At 34.4% G+C, this 20,958-nt stretch overlaps 1 protein-coding gene across 1 annotated transcript in view; it reads left to right on the top strand.

Annotated features, from left to right (window-relative positions):
* Window positions 1-19,080, top strand: part of VPS13A (vacuolar protein sorting 13 homolog A) — a 270,154-nt gene extending 251,074 nt beyond the window's left edge. Inside the window, 5 exon segments of the mRNA XM_035723481.1 lie at window positions 11,331-11,397; window positions 11,400-11,415; window positions 14,056-14,179; window positions 16,506-16,580; window positions 17,615-19,080. Coding sequence (XP_035579374.1) covers window positions 11,331-11,397; window positions 11,400-11,415; window positions 14,056-14,179; window positions 16,506-16,580; window positions 17,615-17,665 — 333 coding nt within the window. The 3' untranslated portion in view covers window positions 17,666-19,080.
* Window positions 19,081-20,958: the final 1,878 nt, after the last annotated feature.

The raw sequence follows: 20,958 nt of genomic DNA, 5'->3' as shown, positions 1-20,958 counted from the left end.
TTATTAGAGGCTCTATAATTAGAATTTTAAAATGGGAGTATTATCTAATGAGAAAGTCTAGTGAAAAAGCTGCATTTGAAAGATCGATTATGAAATACCACACCTCTCCATATCCTTTATTTATATTCTGAATTTCTACATGGTCACTGCTTATGTATAGGAAAAGGGAAGGAGAGTCCATCTGTCTTCTCTAAGGGAGTAATTACTCATTCTTTATTTGCCTTTGTATTTACCTGACACTTGAATAACATACTGAAAACTGGCAGGAAGAAAAATTCATAAAAAGCCTGGAATTGTGAACACCTGTCACCATGGATAAATTTATAAGAGCAGCCTATAAATGAAGTAAGATGAATTGGATATAGCAAATGTAAATCCAGAATAATACAGCTGTCAATATTCCTTATAAAAAAAGAAATTTCAGTTTGTTTCTGTATTTAAAATCTGGATTTTATAAATTTTACTTTTTGAAATTGTTCAAAACACATAGCAATGTTAAGTATTGATTTTTCAGGTCATGTTATTAAAATTTGCAAATGGAGCCATTCTAGATCTGTGACTAAGATGTCAATATTCAACATGAAATATATGCTATCATATTTACATCCCAAGGTCATATAAAGAATGATAGCTGCTATAGTAGTTGGTCTGCTTTAAGTCCTGTGGTGAAATTTAGCTTCATACTTCCCGATAGTAATGGGAGGAAGAGCAGAAACCACTGTCCTAAGTGTTGTTGTGTACTGTTATACTGTACCTTCAAGCCTTTGGCTTTTGTTTTACGGATAATAAATTATAATAATTTATTATTTATAATAGTAAAAAAATATTAGAGATTCTTTGGGGTCTAAATAAGATACACAGTTATTCACTTAGATCAAGTAATAATTACGATGGACATATAAAAACATCAGTTTGATTATCCCTGCACCTTTGGGATGAATGGAGATTAATTAAAAATGTTTAGATTGTTAATTTAATTTCAGTGGATGAATGTTTGAATTGATGAAGTGCAGTGAGTACACATAGTACAATACAAAACATTACTGAAAGCCCTGAATCAGAGAAGAATAAAACAAATGATTTCAAATAGGTCTGTGTTAGGGAGCTAATTAGAATAATTTATAATTTTATACATAGGGGTTTATGGTCGGTTAGTTTTAATGTGGCAAACCATTTTCATGTACGTTACTGTCTCAGGGTGGGTGATGAATTTATTCAGCAACAGTATACCTCTAAAAAAACCAGCTTAAAATTAAATGTCTAATAACTTTGTAAAATTGGTTTTTTTTAAAGATTTTATTTATTTGAGAGAGAGAATGAGATAGAGAGCATGAGAGGGGGGAGGGTCAGAGGGAGAAGCTGACTCCCTGCTGAGCAGGGAGCCCAATACGGGACTTGATCCCGGGACTCCAGGATCATGACCTGAGCTGAAGGCAGTCGCTTAACCAACTGAGCCACCCAGGCGCCCAATAAAATTGCTTTTTAATATAGCCCTCTTTATTAATATAAATATTCTAAGCAGTGGAAGTGATAACAAAGATATGTACTAAATTGCAGTATGCCATTCTTTGGAATCTTAGAGATACTTAAATACCTGAGCATTCAAAATAATATAGTTACTAGTTTTTTTTAAAAAGAAAAACAGTCAGGATCATCAGAAACTTAGCTAAATATATATATAATTCTTAATTGGTTATGCTGTGTTTTTCTATCCCAAGTTATCATTTATCAATAACCTGTTAATCATATATGTCTACAAAGATTTTCTGAATGTAGAGCTGGGGATTCTATGAATTAAAAAATTTAGAGATCCGCACTTCCATGAAAAAGCTATTTCTTTTGTGAATCAATTAGCTAACATTGATTCTCAGTCTACAATTGTATTTTATAGGAGATATTAAAATTTTCAAAAATTATTTTTTACATTATTAAATACTATGCTCAATAAAGTAGGACACTGTAGAAATAAAATTATCCTGTCTCCCCATCATTTATATTTCCTTTTTAATTTTTTTTAACATGATTATAATCCAAATATATAATTTTCTGTTGTATATTTTTATTGTAAGTTCTTATAAATAGAATTATCAACTTCTAAAGTTTAAAAAGAGTGATCTATTCATAGAATAATTCCCATTGTGAGGAAACTGGTGTTTATTTCTGGAATACGTAAAAGCCAGCAGAATCTTAATTTTTATAATTTTTGTAGCTGTAACAGCTTTCCTTTCTTGTTTTTTGTTGACCATGTTTTCTATCTTTTAAAAAGTTATCACCCCTTAAATCTTTGCCTCTTAAAATGAGTGTGTGTGTGATCTTTGTGTCATTCACTGTGTATGAATGTTGTTAGCTGGGGTATCCCACGAGGCTAGTATACTCTTAAGCATTTCAGATATTTTAAATTTTTATCTGTGTTGTCTTTGAATCTCTTACATCTCTTTCATGATATCATAGTTACGATTATGCGAGTTGTTGTAGCAGGGAGGCTGTTTTTGTTTGTTGTATATTTCTTTTCTTTCAGAAATTACAGATGTTTATAATTAGCTTCAAACACTGCCTAAATGGCTATTGGAAGATAACTGCCTTCAGCCGACGTGGTCTTTCCCTTTACCTCGGGAGGAGAATTACAACTGATCTGGAAGAAAGGGCTTACCATAGGCAGTCAGATCACCAGAGTAGTGCCGAACACTCTTCCTGGCTTCAATCTGAAATTTTGAGTAAGTGGACAAGAACTAGGAGGCAAAGGCTTTTTAGATTTCACTCTTCATTTGTAATTCTTCCCCTCCAGAAGCCGACTTCTGAATGGGATGAGAAAACTGAAGAGAGCCAAATCCTGTTTTCCAGGGAAGTTCAAGCTCTTAGCATCCCAAATAAAGCAGATCCTATGGGAAAGGAGATTACCCATCCAACCTGGATGCAGTCTCATACCTCATTTATCCATTTAGCAGAGATCTCTTGGAGAGTTTTTGGGTACATCATTTTCAAAGGCCCATATTTTCCAACATTTAGTAGTAAGTCCCACTAACTTTATTTTGCATCAAAGAGTATTTCACTCCACTTAGAACCTTCTGGTATTACATAACAATACTTTTTGAATAAGACTTTGAAATTACATCTTTTTCTGGAGGTGATGGTTCCACTTAGTGGAGTTTCCAGTTTTCTTTTTGTCTCAAGTATAAAATGATTTTTTAAAATTCTCTTTTCTAATCCAGTAACTTGAATGAGACCAATTCGATTTTTAAATCTTTTCCAAAAGTTTGTCATCATTGCATCCCTTAAATTTGTAAATATGTTAGAGAAGGATAAATACTATCAAAACAGAAAATTTAGTACATCCTCAAATGTTACACTCAGGTAGGTTCACCTGGAGTCTTACTCTCTTCTTACCAGAGTATTAGTTTAGAAGATCTTTAACCTTTATTTTAGCCAAAGATGCTAAATTGTAACTTGGGATATCTTTACTTATGTGTTAGAGCCCTACCTTGTATGACTTCCCCTGGCTACTTTGGACAGCACAGAGATTTTCAGCATAAATTGAACTTAGTAAAGCTCATTGGAAACTTTTTTTAGTGTGTGCCCTAACAGTAGTGTTGTTAAAAAACATTAGTATTACATTATGCAGTCTATTTTTTATTGGCAAGATATCCTATGAAAGAAAGGATGTTCTCTCGCCAAATGAAACCATTCCTTTTCATACAAAATTGAATTGGAGGCCACTTTCATTCATCTAAAAACAAATTTTAATGTCATCTATGAAAGGAAGCACTGTGTATACTTTTTCTGTCAGTTAAGAGTCTTCAGTTATAAATTCAAATGAAATTGATATCCCAGTTACTTCTGGAGATAACTCTAATGAATTGTAATGTCAGATTTTCAGTGAAAAATTACCACTGTAACGAACCCTATAGGAAGCAATGTGGAGAAACCTATGTTAGGCATTTTGTGGCATTTCAAGTCTGAGGTAGTTAAGTTAGAGATATAATGAAGCACCAGTGTTGGAACATACAAGTATGGGAGTCTACATATTTCTTGTCAAGTAGAATAAATTGCCAGACTACTTCAAATTCAAAACTTTACAAAAGAGTAAATGTATAATTATATAAGTGAATTTTTGTTAGATGATCTAGTAGTATAGTTTATATGAATTCAAGGGAAAAATTTAATGCCATGTATTTATTCTCTATACAAGTATTTGTTAAACTCTTATTATGTATCAGACACCCTTCTAGATCTTAAGATTATAGGCCTGAAGAGAGTAGTCAAGATTCCTGCTCATCTCTCATGAGATTATGACTATAGTGACATTTACTATTCTGATGATTTGAGGATAAATCAAGAGCTGCATTAGAGGCCAACCCTGTCATGTCAGATCTTCACAGTCTCCTTCCTGTTGGTTGATTAGCTGCTACACAGAAGGCTCAGAGGAGCTGTAAGAATCAAAGGAGACACAAGATATGCCCAGTCATCCAAAAAGATGATTCCGAGGTATTACATGACATTGAGGCATTGACACAGTACAGCTTGTGGGATATCTGAATCCATAGTCCAGTGAGCTGCACTGGACTGTATGTAGTTCTTCTGTACTAATCCATTTTGACAATAGAAAGTATGCTGCAACAATACCCTATGGCTCAAGGCCTGGATTCTGGAACCAAGTAAACCTGAGTCCAGTTCCAGCTTTTCCTTTTGCTAGCTTTATAATCTTCTATTATGCTTGTCTGATCTTAGTTTCCAGACTGTAAACTGGAGGTAACTGCACTACTTAACAAAGTAACAGTAACCTTGGTGGTTTAAAATAATTAAACCAAGTGAGGTAATATATATGATTATTAGCACAATGTATAGTAAGAACTTGCTATATTTTCATTAATCCAGGTGAATACCAGCTGATGCTAGTTCTTGGTCACTATTACATAAATTTTATGTTCCTCGTTTGTCTCCTTTTTATCAGGATAAAAGCATCCCTAAATCTTACCTTTTTTTCTTTCCTTTCAACATTAATAGAATACATGAAAAATACCACAACCATTTCCACACATTAATTGGTGAGCAATAGAAACAATAAAACCTCAGTAATTTGGACTACTCTGAAATTCATAATATATTAAAGAAATGGTAATATGTTTAAAAGAAATTGTTTTCAAGTATGGCTAGCATCATGGATCAGTAAATATTGCATAGACGTTCTGCTGGAAATATGTTAAAGAGACTTAAAACTATCCACTTACATTATTTCTGACCCACCTCTGGCCCTTCTTCTAGAATGTATTAGGTAGGCTAATTAATGGTCTTCTATTATCAATGTACATAATTATGTCCTGAGCATAATTCTGTCCTTTGTCCAGACTTTTAATTGAACCAGTTGATGACAGTTCACATCTCTTAAGGTAATATTTGATTTGATTTTTATGTCACATGGTTATACTCTGCTTTCCTGCCCTAAGCTGTTAGCATAGCATATCCTTTGGTTAACAATCAAAATAGTTCATTAGCTTGGGAGAAGACAAAGGTATGGGGGATTCAGTAAGGGCTAATTCCTCATCAGATTTGATGACAATGAGATTTGATTTTTTTTTTTTACACCAACTTGCCTCAGAATAGGCCAAATATCACTTCTTCACTGTTAAATGTGTTTATTCTATGATATATATGAAATTATTGAACTTTGAGATAATGAATTTCTACTACCTTTTATCATGAAGCTTGGTTGAATGCCTTATTTTTCTGGGCCATAGCCCTCAAATCTCTCATATTTAAAGTGAAATAGAAAAAGGTTTTATCCCTAACCTTTAATCAGATAACTTTAGGAAAGTTATACTTATTGATTATATCTTTCTCTAAAGATTGTTTTGAACAGGTTGTCTATTTCTTAAGTAATGGAGAAATGCTGGCATTTGCCATTTTAATTTACAATTACCTGCCTAAATTTCGTTGTTTTTAAAAGCAAGCTTAATTTTTTAATATAACATGTTTATAAACCATTTCCTCTTTTCCCATTGGCTATTGAAATTAGCCAATCTATAAGGCCATCTATTTGTTATCCAATAGATTTTCTTGCCTGATGGCATTCTTACTCCTTATTTTTCATCTAGATAAATTTCATTTTCCTCTTATGCTTCATGTTGCTATCTTGGAAACCAAAACAAAACAAAAAACCTCTTCCCTCCATGAGATTCTAGTCTTCCAAAGGTGTCAAGATACTGATCAGATTTTGTTTTTGGTGGGTTTTTTTTGCTGAACTATGTGTTCTTGTCCATTATCCAGTTTCTTTAAATATATTTCCCATGAGTATTAGCACTTTATATTGTTTGGGATTTAAACCCTTCCATGTTAGTGATTTATTCCTAATATCTGTGTTTTCATATTTTGCTTTTTTTTTTTTCAGAAATTGTGGAAATTTGCTGCTTCAGAGCATTTAGATGATTTGAAAAATGTTAGCAGAGTTCTCTGCATTACTATAGTTTCCAGCTTATGTTCTTTTTGGGACTGATCTGATAGGAAATGTGGGTATTAGTAGAGGGTAATCCTGACGCCCACTGTCTTACAAGTTGCTACTTTCTGTGTTTCTAAGTTTGCTGTCACTTTGGTTTGGATTTATTTATATCTAATAAACTAAGTTCTACATATTCATATTTTCTAATGCAAAAGGAACCCTTTACCAATAACCATACATTTTAATTGTTGTCTACAAATTCTGACAATTATCTGTAACTGTTTGTTTGTGTTTCTCCGTTTAAGAAAGTTCTCAGTGATAAGTCATATATACTTTAATGAATAAGGAAAATTTGTTTTTTTATTTAACACTGCTTCATGTTAAATTAGGCTAACATGTCTAACATACTGGCTAATGTACTTGATACTTCAGCCTAATTATTTGATATTTTGGCCAAATTTTGGTCTTTATGCAAGGCTCTACATAGTGATTTCTAGCCCTGGTTTTGCTAGTTCTTCATTTATTTTTAAAGGGTATCACAAATTATTTCAATAGAAACATTGATACCTAATATCTGTTTCAGAGGGAGGAAGATAGGATATTAATACTGAACTATTTGGACCCTGTTAACCTAAAAAAAAAATCAGCCTTCCTGCGCTGCTTTAGCAGCCTGCCTCAGCAGCATCCAGCATCCAGGGATATTGAAGACATTTTTGAGGTCCCGTGGGAACGTGTGACTGACACCATAAGAGGAAACATCATGGTATAGTGAAAAGCACTGGAACTAGAAGTTGAAGAAACCACTTTTCTGAGCCCAGTTTTGCAACAGTATGACCCCAAGCAAGCACTCAACTGTACCTAATTACCAGGGTTGTTGTGAAGATTAGGTGGATAAGACACTTAACCTGATCCTCCATTGCTTCATGTGTTATGTGCTCATGCTTAGATGAATAATAACTTTCCTTCAGGTCTAAAATTCTGGATTTTTTTTCTAAATTAACTTATAATGATGTTTTGAAAAGTATAAATCTTCATATATAGGAACTTAAAAATACAAATAGGAAATTGTCAAAAGGCTTGACATTTGTAGACTTTACAGCATGATAGCAGATGATGGTTGATAAGCCATCAGATTGTCTCTCATTCGCTCCCATGTTTCTTTGGGACTTAGTTCCAGAGTTTTAGCTTCTGTGTATAGTGCTATTCTTATTCCCTATGTACTTGTTTGTAATGGAGACTGACCAGCAAAATTTTGCTCTATAAGAGTTATCTTTGATATTTATTCAAATATATCCATTCTGATAACAAAGAATACAGTTCATTGTATGTTTCAAAGTAGACTACTATGACCATAATGTCACAGTCATCTTTCAAGTGTTGTATTTAAGGTTTTTGGTGAACTCCAAAAACCATTGTGTGAATGACTTTTTTTTTTTTTTGAGATTTTTAGCTTTTATTTCTATTGGTACTATTGAGACTATTGACATTGGCTTAATTGCTTATATGAAGAGATTAGATTTTCTTTAAGTTGGATCTGAAAAGTGAAAAGTGATGAGAAGCAAGGTCATCTGTAATGCCCAAATTTAAAACAGTATTGAAATAGAAGCTAGGTATTTAGAGGTAAACCATTAGCTTTTAAGCTATTTGAAGATTGTGGTCTATTAATGGGCATGTGGACTCTTGACTCCTGGTAGTAGTGATGTTCTTGAGGAGATCAACATTTGTACTCTTGATTTTTTTCAACTTGGTTATGTAGAACAAAAGAAAATAAATACTTTTAAGCTAATTTCTTTTCAAACACAAAAAATAACTGAAACAAAAGTTTGTAAAATTAAAAATGAAACCACTTCTGCCCCCCACTATTATCCTTTTCAAGCCCAGAGATAAGTGCTATTATGTGTGTTACCACCAACCCTCCCAGATACTTCTATGGATATATAAGGAAGTATACATGAATGTGTTTCTAGTCCTCACGCCATTCATTCCCAATAATTTAATTTCTTTTCACTGAATATATCTTCACATCTTTGATATCAATATGCACATCTGCCCTTTTTTTTCATGACTGCATAATGTCCCATTGTATGACTGTGCTATAATTTATTTAAACAGTCCCCTTTAATGAACATTTAGATATTTTTTTTTTAGCATAGTATTACCGTGAAGATTTCTGTATATATATATATCTTGGCATACTTTTGCATAAGATAAAATCTTAGCAGTCGAATTCTTGACTTAATGAGTACTTTTAGTTGATCTGCATTTTCTTGATTTGGGTTAAGTTGAACTTTTCTCATACGTTTATTGGTCAGATTTTGTATTTTGCTGAACTACCTGTTCATAAACTTATGACACATTTTCCTATGGTTTGCTCAGTTTTTTTCTATTGATTTATTCATATTCCTCTGTGTTATGAAATTAGCTTCATATTGCTGTATTGGCTGATATTTTACCAATTCTGTGATTCTTATGTTGTTACTTACTTTATATCTGTTTATTTGCTTACTGTTTTGCCACTACATAGTGTTTAATTTCCATGTACTTAACAATTTTTTTACATTGTTTTATGGGCTTTGTGTTTTATATATTAAGGCTTTATCACTTCACGATTATTAAAATGTTACTTTTTCTAGTAATTCTTTAGTTTCATTTTGTGTACTTAAATCAGTGATCCATGTGGAATTAATTTGGTATAGAGAGAAGTTGGGACCTGGCTTTAGCAACAAGTTGCCTGAAACACCCCTTATTAAATAAAACATGCTTTTCCCCCCATAATTTAAATGCAGTCTTGATTTTATATATTCCTATTTTTGGCTTTTTAGGATTTTATAAAATCCTGGTGTGCATTTATTTCTGGACTCTGTATTGTTATTGATACGTCTATATATAACTTCTAGTAGCACCAAACTGTTCCACTCCTGCAGCTTATAACTTGTGTTACTGTTAGGATAGTTCCCTTTTCATTCATCTTTTAAAATTTATTGGATATTATCGCCTTTTTTCCTAGATAAATTTTAGTATAATTTTGTCAAAAGACTTCCGTCTCTTGCCCCAAAAACAAACTAACACACGCCATCTTGGGATCATATGGGGTGGGTGTAAAAATTGGGGGTGGGGAGAGGAATAACCCATCATTGTAATGAATTTTTCTATCTAGGAATATGACAGAGATTTCCCATTTTAAATTTTCCATTATTCCCTTCAATAAAATAGCATTTATCACATAAATTCTGCATGTTATTTGTTAAACTGTGGATAAATATTTATCTTTTTTATTACTCTTGTAAACAATTTTTCCTTCCCACTTTTCAGTTTGATAGTATGTTTATAAAATAAAGTTACTGGGTTTATGTACTTGGGTTTTCCCGACAATACTATCATCTGTGCAAAAATTTCTACCTTTCTCTGCAATTTTGATACTTTTTTCTCTTAATACTTTCTATTTTCTTAAAACATGTCCCACTTCACCTAGTTTTTCAAATTTATTTGCATAATTTGTTATCTAATCTTATTTCTTTTGAATCTGTGATTATATCCCTTTTTTGTTACTCAAGGAATTTGTGTTTACTTGCCTTACCTACTACAGCAAATAGTAAAGATACTCTTTTTTTCAGTATTATTATCTTTGAAGTTAAAAAATTCTTCCATGCAGTTAATCTGTATGCCTCATCTGCTGTTGTAGTCACTGCTTTTTTTTTTTTAACTTCATCTCCCATAAAATGAAGACTACTCTGATAGCTTTTTCTAAGATTATTATGAAGTCACTTGTTCGCTTTCTTCTAAGCTAATATTTTTAGTTTTTGGATATAGCCTCATGGAACACAGTTTTCTAAAATCCTTATATCTCTTTTGGAATTTCTTGAGATTTAACATTTTGGCTAAATTTTTTAACATACTACCTATTGAGGGATCTTAGTCACAATTACATTGTTTGCCTTTAAAAAATAGTATTCTAGCCTACTACATATTTTAAATAGCCAAAGTAACTCCATCCTCAGAGCAAATAGTATTTAGAACAGGAATTAAAATGATAAGTGTAATTTGTTTATATATATATATTTTTTATATTTTCGGGGAAAAAGAATTGTTGACAATGTCATGGATAGCCTGTGTTTCATCAGTCTTGAAAATAAAGGTTGTTGCATAAGCTAGTTAGGTCCTGGAGTTCCATGTTTGTCCAGAAACACTCTGCTCCTTATTTTTGAATGAGTTATAAGATTGGCAAAGAAAAGCATGTTTGTAAGGCAGACAGGAAAATTCCAGGGGAGATGCAAGATGGGGCTAATACTAATTTATGTGGTACATACATGTAAATATGTGTTTGCATGTGTTTTTGTACAGATGTGATCAAGTATGATTATGTTTTCTAGGATAAAATTAATGTGCTAATTTAATAGTAACTTTAATGTTCAATTTAAATTTTGTAGGTAATAACAATATCTTCTAAAAATCCAGCATTAACGATTGGCATAGCTGCAATTGAGTCATCTTGAATAAAGCAGTGCAAAAAGGTGCTTTTAAAAAGGAAGCAGCAGGGTGCCTGGGTGGCTCAGTCGGTTAAGCGACTGCCTTCGGCTCAGGTCATGATCCTGGAGTCCCAGGATCGAGTCCCACATCGGGCTCCCTGCTCAGCAGGGAGTCTGCTTCTCCCTCTGACCCTTCCCCCCTCATGTGCTCTCTCCTCTCTCTCTCATTCTCGCTCTCTCAAATAAATAAATAAAATCTTTAAAAAAAAGAAGCAGCAATAATTTTGTGAATATTCAATTTTATGATGATATATTTACTGTATAAGTATGTTAATAACTTGCCCTCACTGAGAAATGGCTTCTAGAGGATCGCAGTGTATTACTTACATTAGAATAGAAATAATATGAAATTCTCTCTCTCTCACCTTTTTTAGGTCATGGAAAATGGGAGATTTGCAAAATACAAGTATTTTACCCATGTCATGATCAATAAAACAGATATGTTATGATAACTAAAAGGTAACTTTCTTTCTCAAATGTAATTTAATGAGAGGTTAACTGAGAAGCCACTCATGAAGAGAAAGCAGTTGACATTCATCATTTGTTGCAGATAGTCACACTGATTACTGCTAACTCTGGTCCTTTTGCTCTACAAGCTTTGTACCAAAAACCTTACATAAACTCATATTTCGCTTTGTGCGTGCGTACAGATAAATGCATTGAGCCATGCACAAACATAAATAACTTAGTATTTTTCAATCAATATGAATAATACAGAAATTCCCATAAAACTGTCCTTACACTACCATTTCTTCCACCTCTGAAAAAGTACACAATTTCAGATTACCCCAGAAGTCTTCTGGTGATATCTATTCATTAGCATGCAGAGAAATTCTCTCGCATAAGTACATACACCATTGGAGACAGATCAGTTCTTACATGGGTACTCCCAGCTACAGCCAAATCCTCAAGTAGACTATAGACAGTAGAAGTACATGTAAAAATACACAGCCTCAGAGGAGCTAGTTTTTGCAGGAGTCCTTGTTAAACTGAGGAAAAGAATGAGCTGGCGCAGTATTAAAATGGGGATTTCTGGATGGATGGCACAGAGTGAAAATGTGCCTGAAGGGTCAGAGGTTGTGGCTGAATAGAAAGGAGTGGTAAATAAGCCTGTGTGGTTCACTATCGAAAAGGTGAAGTTATAGTAACATCTTGTTAGTTCAAGCTCACTGTTGAACTTAGCAGTCATTTCTAATGTTTTTTGTCCTAATCATTTCTGAGTCTAAATTTACAACACTATCTAATTTTCTTATTTAAAAGTAACAGAATAGAAAATTCACACGGTATTAGAAGATACACATGTAAAGGTAGTCTTCATTCCATCCCAGATACCAGTCCCTCTTTTCCCTGCCCCAGAGGCAACCACTTTTACTTGTTTCCTTCTTGAAATATTCTGAGTATACAAGCATCATGCATGTATATCTTAACGTAAATGGAAATCTGTTACATTTTCCATTCTGTACTTGGCTTTAACTTTTTGCTTTAGATCTATGTCGATATCAGCATATGGATATCTTTCTTAATTTATAAAGGACTGTTTAGCGTTCATTTAGAAGTATGTACTATACATTTAAGTTGTTAATAAGCTTTTATAATTAGGGCAGTGCTTCAGCAGCCCTTTCTGTTCATAGTGATTTTCAGTCGTGTTTTTATTAATCCTCTCTCCCATTGACTACGTGAAGTGTGACTCATCAGAGTTAAACAAGAGTCAGTTGTAAAATTTAATAGTTTACAATTTAGTTTGCAACATTTAAAAAACTGACCTCAACACAGTAGACCTCTTTAAAGGAAGTCCTATAAACCTTGATAAAGTAAGGGAAGTGACTTGTAGTTGACTGAAAGGTGGTATTCATACTTAGCATTTCCTTTCTTCCTAGTTTGAGATTTGAGGATTGAATGGTCTTTGAATGGGGAAGGGGGAGTGTACCAGATGCCTGCTACAAAATTAGCCTTAGATTTTTTATGTGGTGAAGATGTGGGAGGACCAGTAGGTTTGTTCGAACAGTCCCTGTAATCCAGGGATTGGTGAAAGAGGGGATCAGAGAAGATGAATTGAGAGGGGCACCTGGGTGGCTCAGTCGTTAAGTGTCTGCCTTCGGCTCAGGTCATGATCCCGGGGTCTGGGATCAAGCCCTGCATCGTGCTCCTTGCTCGGCGGGAAGCCTTCTCCCTCTCCCACTGCCCCCGTTTGTGTTCCTGCTCTGCTATCTCTTGTCAAATAAGTAAATCTTTAAAAAAAAAAAAAAAAAGATTGAAGTGAGAGATATAAGTCCTGATTAGCTTGTTCCAGCCAGGAGCCAGCTCTTTAACGCAATCCCTTGACTTAAAAGTATGTATTGCTTAAAAAAAAAAAAAAATCTGGTTGCACCTAGAATTGATGCTTCAACCAGAAAGAACTGGGAAAGTAAAGGCCTTTGAAGGAAGGATTAAGTAGAAGTATAATAGAATGCGTTTTTCATTTGATTTTTTTTTTTTTCCTCTCAAGATGGGAAAGCAAGAATTAATTTTAAATAGCCTTTTTTAAGGTAGGTTGGTAAGCCTATTGCATGGAGCCTTGGTAATAAAAACATTCTAAAGCATTAATTACATGAAAGTTCTCCAAGATATTAGCTAATAATAGGTTCTGTCAATTTTTTCCTATTGTGTATAAAGTGCCTTACATATTTGACTCTAGAAGTACATTCATTTTTTCTAACATAAGTACGTTGTGCTATAAATTTCCCACTAAGCATTGCTTTAGTTACATCCCACAGATTTTGCTATGTTGTGTTAGATTTTCTTCTCATTCACTTCAAGATATTTTCTAATTTCTTCTGAGATTGTTTGACCCGTGGATTATATAATAGTATGCTAATTTCCAAGCATTTAGAAATACTTTTTCTGTTCCTAGTTTCTCATTTAATTTCATTATGATCAGAGGATATACTTTGTATGATTTCAATTCTTCTATATTCCTTAAGGTTTTTTATGACTCAGAATATAGTCTCTCTTGGTTAACGTTTTATGTGCACTTGCAGTGAATGTATATCTTGCTATTATTATATTATTGGACATAAGTGCTTTTATTTCTACAGTGGATTCTTTTTTTTTTTCCCCCAGTGGTGTATTGTTTGTAACAAAAGGAACATTTGGACAGCTTACATGTGAGTGGCAGTACAGTTTTGATGAGTTTACCAAAGAGCCATTCATTGTTCACGGGAGGAGATTACGCATTGAAGCAAAGGTATGTTGAATAGATTTTTTTGAAAACTTGGAACTGAAAATAATGCATTGAAATGGTGCTCTTTATAATTTTCCCATCTCTTTCATAGACATTGCTTTGTCTTACTGTGGTTTTCCTTTACACCTCCTGTCTTATTCAGGCTTAAAGAAAAGCAAGCTAGGCCAAGAAAAAATATGCGACTTTATGTGCTATTGCATTGACAACAATGTTTCTGGGTCTTCACTTTCTAGAACCCCCAATTTCTCACTGCTGTCCAAGACACAAAAATGAGAAAATCATTTGTATACCTCAGAATCCCTAGCAGTTCCATACAAAATGCTTTTCCCTGAAAATCTGAAAAAAGGACACTTGAAAAGTTACCTCTCTAAGACAGTTACTGGAACTTCTTTTTCTTTTTTAGATATTCTTTTTCTTTTTATAGATATTAACTTCCCAATTCCCTATAATATTGAAAGCAGAGACCAGTTCTCACTCTGGCATTGATTACTAGCATGGTGCCTGGTACTTGGATGTAGATATGAATTGCTAGTCATTTGGCAAATCAACAGATTCTCAGTATCGACTGTAAGTTTTAAAGATTGCACGAGGTATTATAAGCGATATAAAGAAATATAAGGTATTTGGCCTCAAGATATTTGACCTGATACCTTTGTATAGGGGCACTTTGGCACTGGCTGTATTAGTAGGAAATATTGTAAATGCTACAACTCAAGTTAAATCTTGTTCTTTGTTATTTTTTTTTTATTTTGATTTTGAGGGCTTTAATTGACTCCTGTAACTGAAAGTCCTAAGTCTATATCCGCTAGTTTAGATATGCTCCAATGGTGTCGTTAGCAGTTACTCATCTCCCTTCCTCTCCTCCTTCATTCTCTCCTTCTTCGCCACCCCACTTCTAGGTTCTACTTTCTTCAGTGTTGGCTTCATTGTCAAGCCAGCCAGCAGAAGTTCCAGGTTTATATCCTACTAGCTCAACATGAAAGCTTCTCACTGGGTTTCACTGGGCCACCTTTGGTCACATGCCCATTCCTGAGCCAGTCACTTTGGTCAGAGAGCTGGTATGAGCCAGATGGCTAGGTGAGGGTCATGGGATCACCATGGTGCTTCTAAGAAGGGTGGGTCAGCTCTATCTGAAGTATTTGGAGTGAGAGAGGGTGAAAAATAGTTACCCAAAGGAGACTGAAAAAGTTGTTGCTGGAACAAGAGGCACTATAGACACAGGCAGGCAGAAACAGATGTTTTGTGGGCTAGCCTGTAGAACAGAACTGCCCCAAGGTCTTGCGTTTAACCATTAAAGATCATGTCTCTAGTCTTAACACTCATTACAAACACAGAGGCAGCTCCTGAGTAGACTGGCTATTTGTTCTTGAGGATCTTAGACCATCTTACACATTGAGAATTTCTCTGATGCACTCAGAAAATGAAAGGCCCTGTGGCCTTATGCAAAATAATGGATAGCGGCTATTACCTTCTGCTCTAGCCTATACTGCTTTCCTGGCTTTTTTCATACCTTTCTTTCCCTCCAAAGATAAACTTCTTCTTATCTTCTTGGTTTCTTTCCCTTCTACCTTTTCTTGAACCCTTTTATCAGCAAATACCCCTTTTTTTTTAAAGTAAAAGAATCAGATATGTTCTAGAGTCTGTATTTACATGGTGGTTTGAATTACCTAGAGATCCTCACATTGCTTCCTCTACAGCTCTGCCCGTAGTTAATAGAGGTAAACATCACCCTACTCCTCATTAGTCCTGTATTTCTGTTTGTCCCTCTCATGCTTACTATCCACCTTTAGCTCTCCCCACAAATACTGAACAGAATACCAGAGGAGTGTAAAAAGTGGGGGGAAAATAAAAAAAAAAAAGTAGAGGGCATTAAGCTTAAGCTACATTCTTATTACATGACTGATTTAAAATGTCAGAAGTTACATACATACACACACCCCTATCCAACATACGTGTGTTTATTTTTTAACTGAACTCATCTTAATTTCATGGCCAGATAACAAGAACTACCTGCAAAACTATTTGGAGGGGAAAACACTGCTCTGATTTACCTCCTCATCCTTTGCATAAACCCTGTATGGGCTTTGGCAAGTGAAATCTCAAAGCTTTTTAACTTAAGCTTAATGATAATGGATATGTTAGAATTTAGTCTTTTTTTTTTTTTTCCATTTGTGTTTGATTCTTCTTGGTTCTTCATTTTTGGCTTTTTTAAAGGTATATAATTTGTGTAAGGTGGACGCTTTAAGCACAGATTTATAAAACTGTGGCATTTTTTAAATCCTGTGTCTACAACTGGATTATCATTTTAATGAAGTTACTCTGTTTATAGGAACGGGTGAAGTCTGTGTTTCATGCCAAAGAGTTTGGAAAAATAATTAACTTCAAGACCCCAGAGGATGCTAGGGTAAATATAACGAATCTCTTTTATTACTTAAACAGCAGCTTCTCATTTCAAAGCCATGTAATAAGTTGGACTGTTTTCTAAGGCAGATAAGTTTTGTTTTTAATTTTGTTTTTGTGTTTTTACAGTTTTAGTATATGCAACTAGATAATGTTTCCTCAAAACTATTTTTCATTACCACCTTTCTCAGTTTCTCTGTAATACGTTTTTCATTTCATCTCTGTCACCGGTGTTATTTTATCCCAGAAGGCTTGTTTTTAATCTTCCTGCTCTGCCAGAAACATCCAGAGAAGGCTACTGGGCTCAGTTCTCATTTTCTGTTTATGTTAGAGACAGTCCCACTAAGATCTTCTTACATTAATAGAAGCGCATATACCTCTGCTGGAGCTTCTCGTAGTGGGATAACTCTAATATTGCCTCCAGGGCTTTCATCCGTCACATAGCCCCTGTGATAATAGACATTATTGGTAGGGAGTTTTGCATTATATTTGCATTTTATTTTTGCAATTTCAAAGCCTTTCAAAATAGAAAAGGTCTATATCATGAGAACACCTAAAATATTCAAGAAGGTTCCTATGCTGCTAGCCACTGTAGAATTACATGTAATTATTCCTACTTCCATCAGTAGAATCCTATATATGGAATCATGAAGGTTTGTGATAACAGAATTGACATCTGTCAGAAGAAAGTTTGCATAGATAGTTTTCAACTATGCCATAGTTATTCAGCCAGCTGCCAAATTACCCTTTTCTCTCAAGATGGTTTATTTTACTTATTCTGAAGATGAACATTCAAGTCCAAAGACCTTAGAAAAACATCATCCTTATTGTTAAATCAAACCTGGTACCATTGTCTGTGAAATTCTGGGCTATTTAACTGAGGTGAATGATGTCTTATGCAGGGTGAATTTAATTATTGGCCATGAGTACACACCTAACCAAACTAGAAAGCCAACTTCTGAATTTACATTCATTACATTTTGGGTTTCACTGCAAGTTCTTGAAATAAGCAAATGTTGGTTTATTTCTCCACAACAGTGGATCCTCACAAAACTAGAAGAAGCAAGAGAACCTTCCCCAAGATTCTGATGGAGAATACTGCCTGAAGAGACACAGCAATAAATCATTAGAGTTTCAACCTTGTACCTTCCAAAACCAGTTTGGGAAGTATAGTACAAAAGTAATTTCAAGTACTAAAGAAAAAAAAAAAACAAAAAATTGGTTGCAATCAGGTAAAACAATCGTGTGATTAAAATATTTCAACTCATTGGGGATCCATTTGGTTTTCTAACTTGAATCATGCATTTGGTTAAAATTCTAATTACTTTATAAAAGAAACATGTCTTTTATGAATCTTAAATATTTGCTCCAAGTGGTCCTCTGCAGTATGGAGAAATTACCCATATTGCGCACCCCGCATGGAGCTAAGTTTAATGTTTCTCATTTGTATTTTAAACTTCTATCATGCTTACTTCAGACTCCCTGAATCAGTGACAGGTAAATGATCAAGTCAAACATAACCTCAGTGGTATCAAGAGAACCTTAGTGGTGGTTTCTTTAGAAACGTGAAGTTCTTTTTACAGATAAATATTTTGGTATTATTTTCCTTATTTTTTTAATAAAGGATAGGTTTGAATTATACTTCCATAGCATGACTATGAAAAACCTTTTCTAATATAATATAATACAGATTGAATAATACCCCTTCAAGCCACATCTTATCTTAAGAAAGGCTGGAAGAAATGAGTGTTATACCCAAAAAGGAAAAGCCCCTTTCAGAACTTTGAAGCCTTAGAAATAACTTCCTCAAGCCAACTTCATGGGATCTACTTGGTTTACCCAAGTCACGTTTTTAACAGATTGCTACCTTTAATGGAAAATCCCTGAAGCCTTAACAATACCAACTTTCCATTCACTGATAATATGAAATAAACGAAATTCCCACCATCGTAGATACAAGTTAAGCTTCAGAACAGACAGCCCTTCTTGTAAGTAAATGTCTGTACCCTGAAGTGTCTGTTGGCAGAAGATTGGGAATTGCTGCTGTGTTTTCTCTACAGTTATTCAAATGAGAGTCACTTGTAAAAGCTCATCAGGACAAAAATCATGGTCTGCGCATTATTGAAAGTAAGGTCATGGGGTTTTTTTTTCTTGGTTTTTGTCCAAGATCCTTGTACTTTATATTAATGGACTTTTTCAAGTGAAAGGGGATGAATATATGATTGTGAACCATGAAAAGAATAATGCAGTGTCTTATTTAGTTATTGAATAATACAGAGTATTTGATGCATGTCGTATGTGCCATGAAATTATTATAAACTGTTTCTGGGATTGGAGACTCTGTATAGTCAGTGATTGTGAAATTCTTCTCAGGGTCCTCAAACCCTTGCTTTGTTGTAAAAGCTAAAATAAACAGCATGCCAGAATGTAATTGTATTTCTTCCTGACTGAATCCTACTACTGATTTTCCTTTGATTATAAAAACACATTGTTTATTATCAGTAGTTTCCCCCAGAATGTTTTTTTCTTTGCTGAACATGAATGAAAAGATGACAAATTTCATATCCCATGGTAGTGCGTGCTCCCATGACTTTTGTTCAGAGCAACATAGACATTTACTCTGTTGCTCAGCTCCTCCAATTTTACACACATTAGAATTAAAACTAAGAGTAGTCGCCAGAAAACTTTCATCAGATTGTCCCCATTTGAAATGTTGCTTTACTGGAGTTCCATCCAGTGCCATTAACCAAGTACCTCTTTATGATTTCATTTTCTGAAAAAATACCCATAACTTCTTGGGTGTTTCCATGGTAAAGGGGAAAAAGCCTAAAAGAGTAAGCAAAGATTTTTCAAGTATCCTCCGGAGAGCAGCAGGGAACAGGTGTAGTAACTGGTGCATATGCAAAGCCAGCCTGCCTGTTCTTCCTGTTCACTTACCAATGAGGACCTAGAAATATCTTTTCTTATTTTTGAGTAGTGGTCTGCCCATCAACAACTCCTGTCACTTCCTTTGTTTCTATAGTAGGAAGACCCACAATTACAAGAGCAGTCGTTTATCAGTTGTCTTAGAAGATTGTCTTCATCTAATAAGGAACATCAGTAGATCACTATGTAATGAGTCTTTTTAGCATAACATTTTATAATTATGTGTTTGATTCTGTATTCTTTTTTCTTGAACATTACAGAGTCCATAATCTTACCGTGTTTGAAAATAATCTTTCCTGAATTCTGTTTAACATTTAATGGCTCTCTGAGAGCTTTAAGCTTCTCACGGTTGGTAGCTGCAATGGAATGAGATCCCGAGTATTGTGTCCCTTCCCTGTGTTGTTAGCTATAGCCCCAGCCCCTTATTTCTAGCCCAGCACCTATTCTGGCCCGTGATGATTATGTAGAGCCCAACACAGAGTTATCTGTTCCCTGCCACCTCTCCTCCAGAAAACTATGATTTTTAGAAATAGCAACTTTGATTTCTGGTACAATGAGAAGCCTGTGATTTCTTCACATTTACAAAACACTGTCTGAACCCAAGAGCATGTGCACTTCTCCATTGCCTTCCCTCTTACTGTGTATGTATTGGCTGCTTTTTCCCTAGTGTTAGCAAAACCTTGGGGTTTTCCCCAGGTTCAGTTTAATACAGCCAAGTTATTTTCTGGTCCCTAAATAATCATTAGCTGCTGTAGGCAGTCCTTTCCTGATCCACCCTCCTCCACAATCCTAACCCATGACAAAACTGTCCTGTCGCCTCCAAATAAATAAGAATTCTTCTTATATTATTTCCATCATAATTATCTTGGTTTTTTATGATGGTAATAACAGTAAATTTTCTCAGTGAATATATGTGCATCTAGCTTATCTCTTAGAAATATCGTAGTATTTTATTCCTGTCTGATACAAAAAAAAAAAAAAAGACTCAGTGCTGAATTTTCTGAATTTTCAGTCATCACTTGCCAGTGTTAAGTGATCCTTCAGGCCAGGCCAAGTCCCCTGTATTAAAAAGGTTGGGACAGTAGATACTAGAGTAGTTTGCCCATAGGAGTTGAAACTGGGTGCCAAATACACTGCAGATAGAAGTAGCCGTTTGGAACTGGATGTTTTCCTGTTCCTGCCAACACAATTGGGAGGAATTTGTTTGGGTTCCAAAGCCATTGCTTTTTACCTTTTCTCAAGATAATCAAAATCCTCAAGGACAGTGTCTTTTAAACTGTAGGTCTTAACCCATTAGTGGGGCCATAAAACCAATTTCACACCTCAAGGCCAGCATATTTTAAAAGTGGAATAGAAATGAAAATAAGAGAACATTGCATGTAACAAGGTTAAATATTGTTTCCTGAGATGTTTCTTAAATAGTTTATACACTGTGTGTACTGGGTCATAATATAAAA

Source organism: Zalophus californianus, chromosome 13 (assembly GCF_009762305.2).
Source record: "Zalophus californianus isolate mZalCal1 chromosome 13, mZalCal1.pri.v2, whole genome shotgun sequence".
NCBI classification, from domain to species: Eukaryota; Metazoa; Chordata; class Mammalia; order Carnivora; family Otariidae; genus Zalophus; species Zalophus californianus.
Note: the sequence above shows the minus strand (reverse complement) of the source record. Positions and strands in the feature narration are given on the sequence as shown.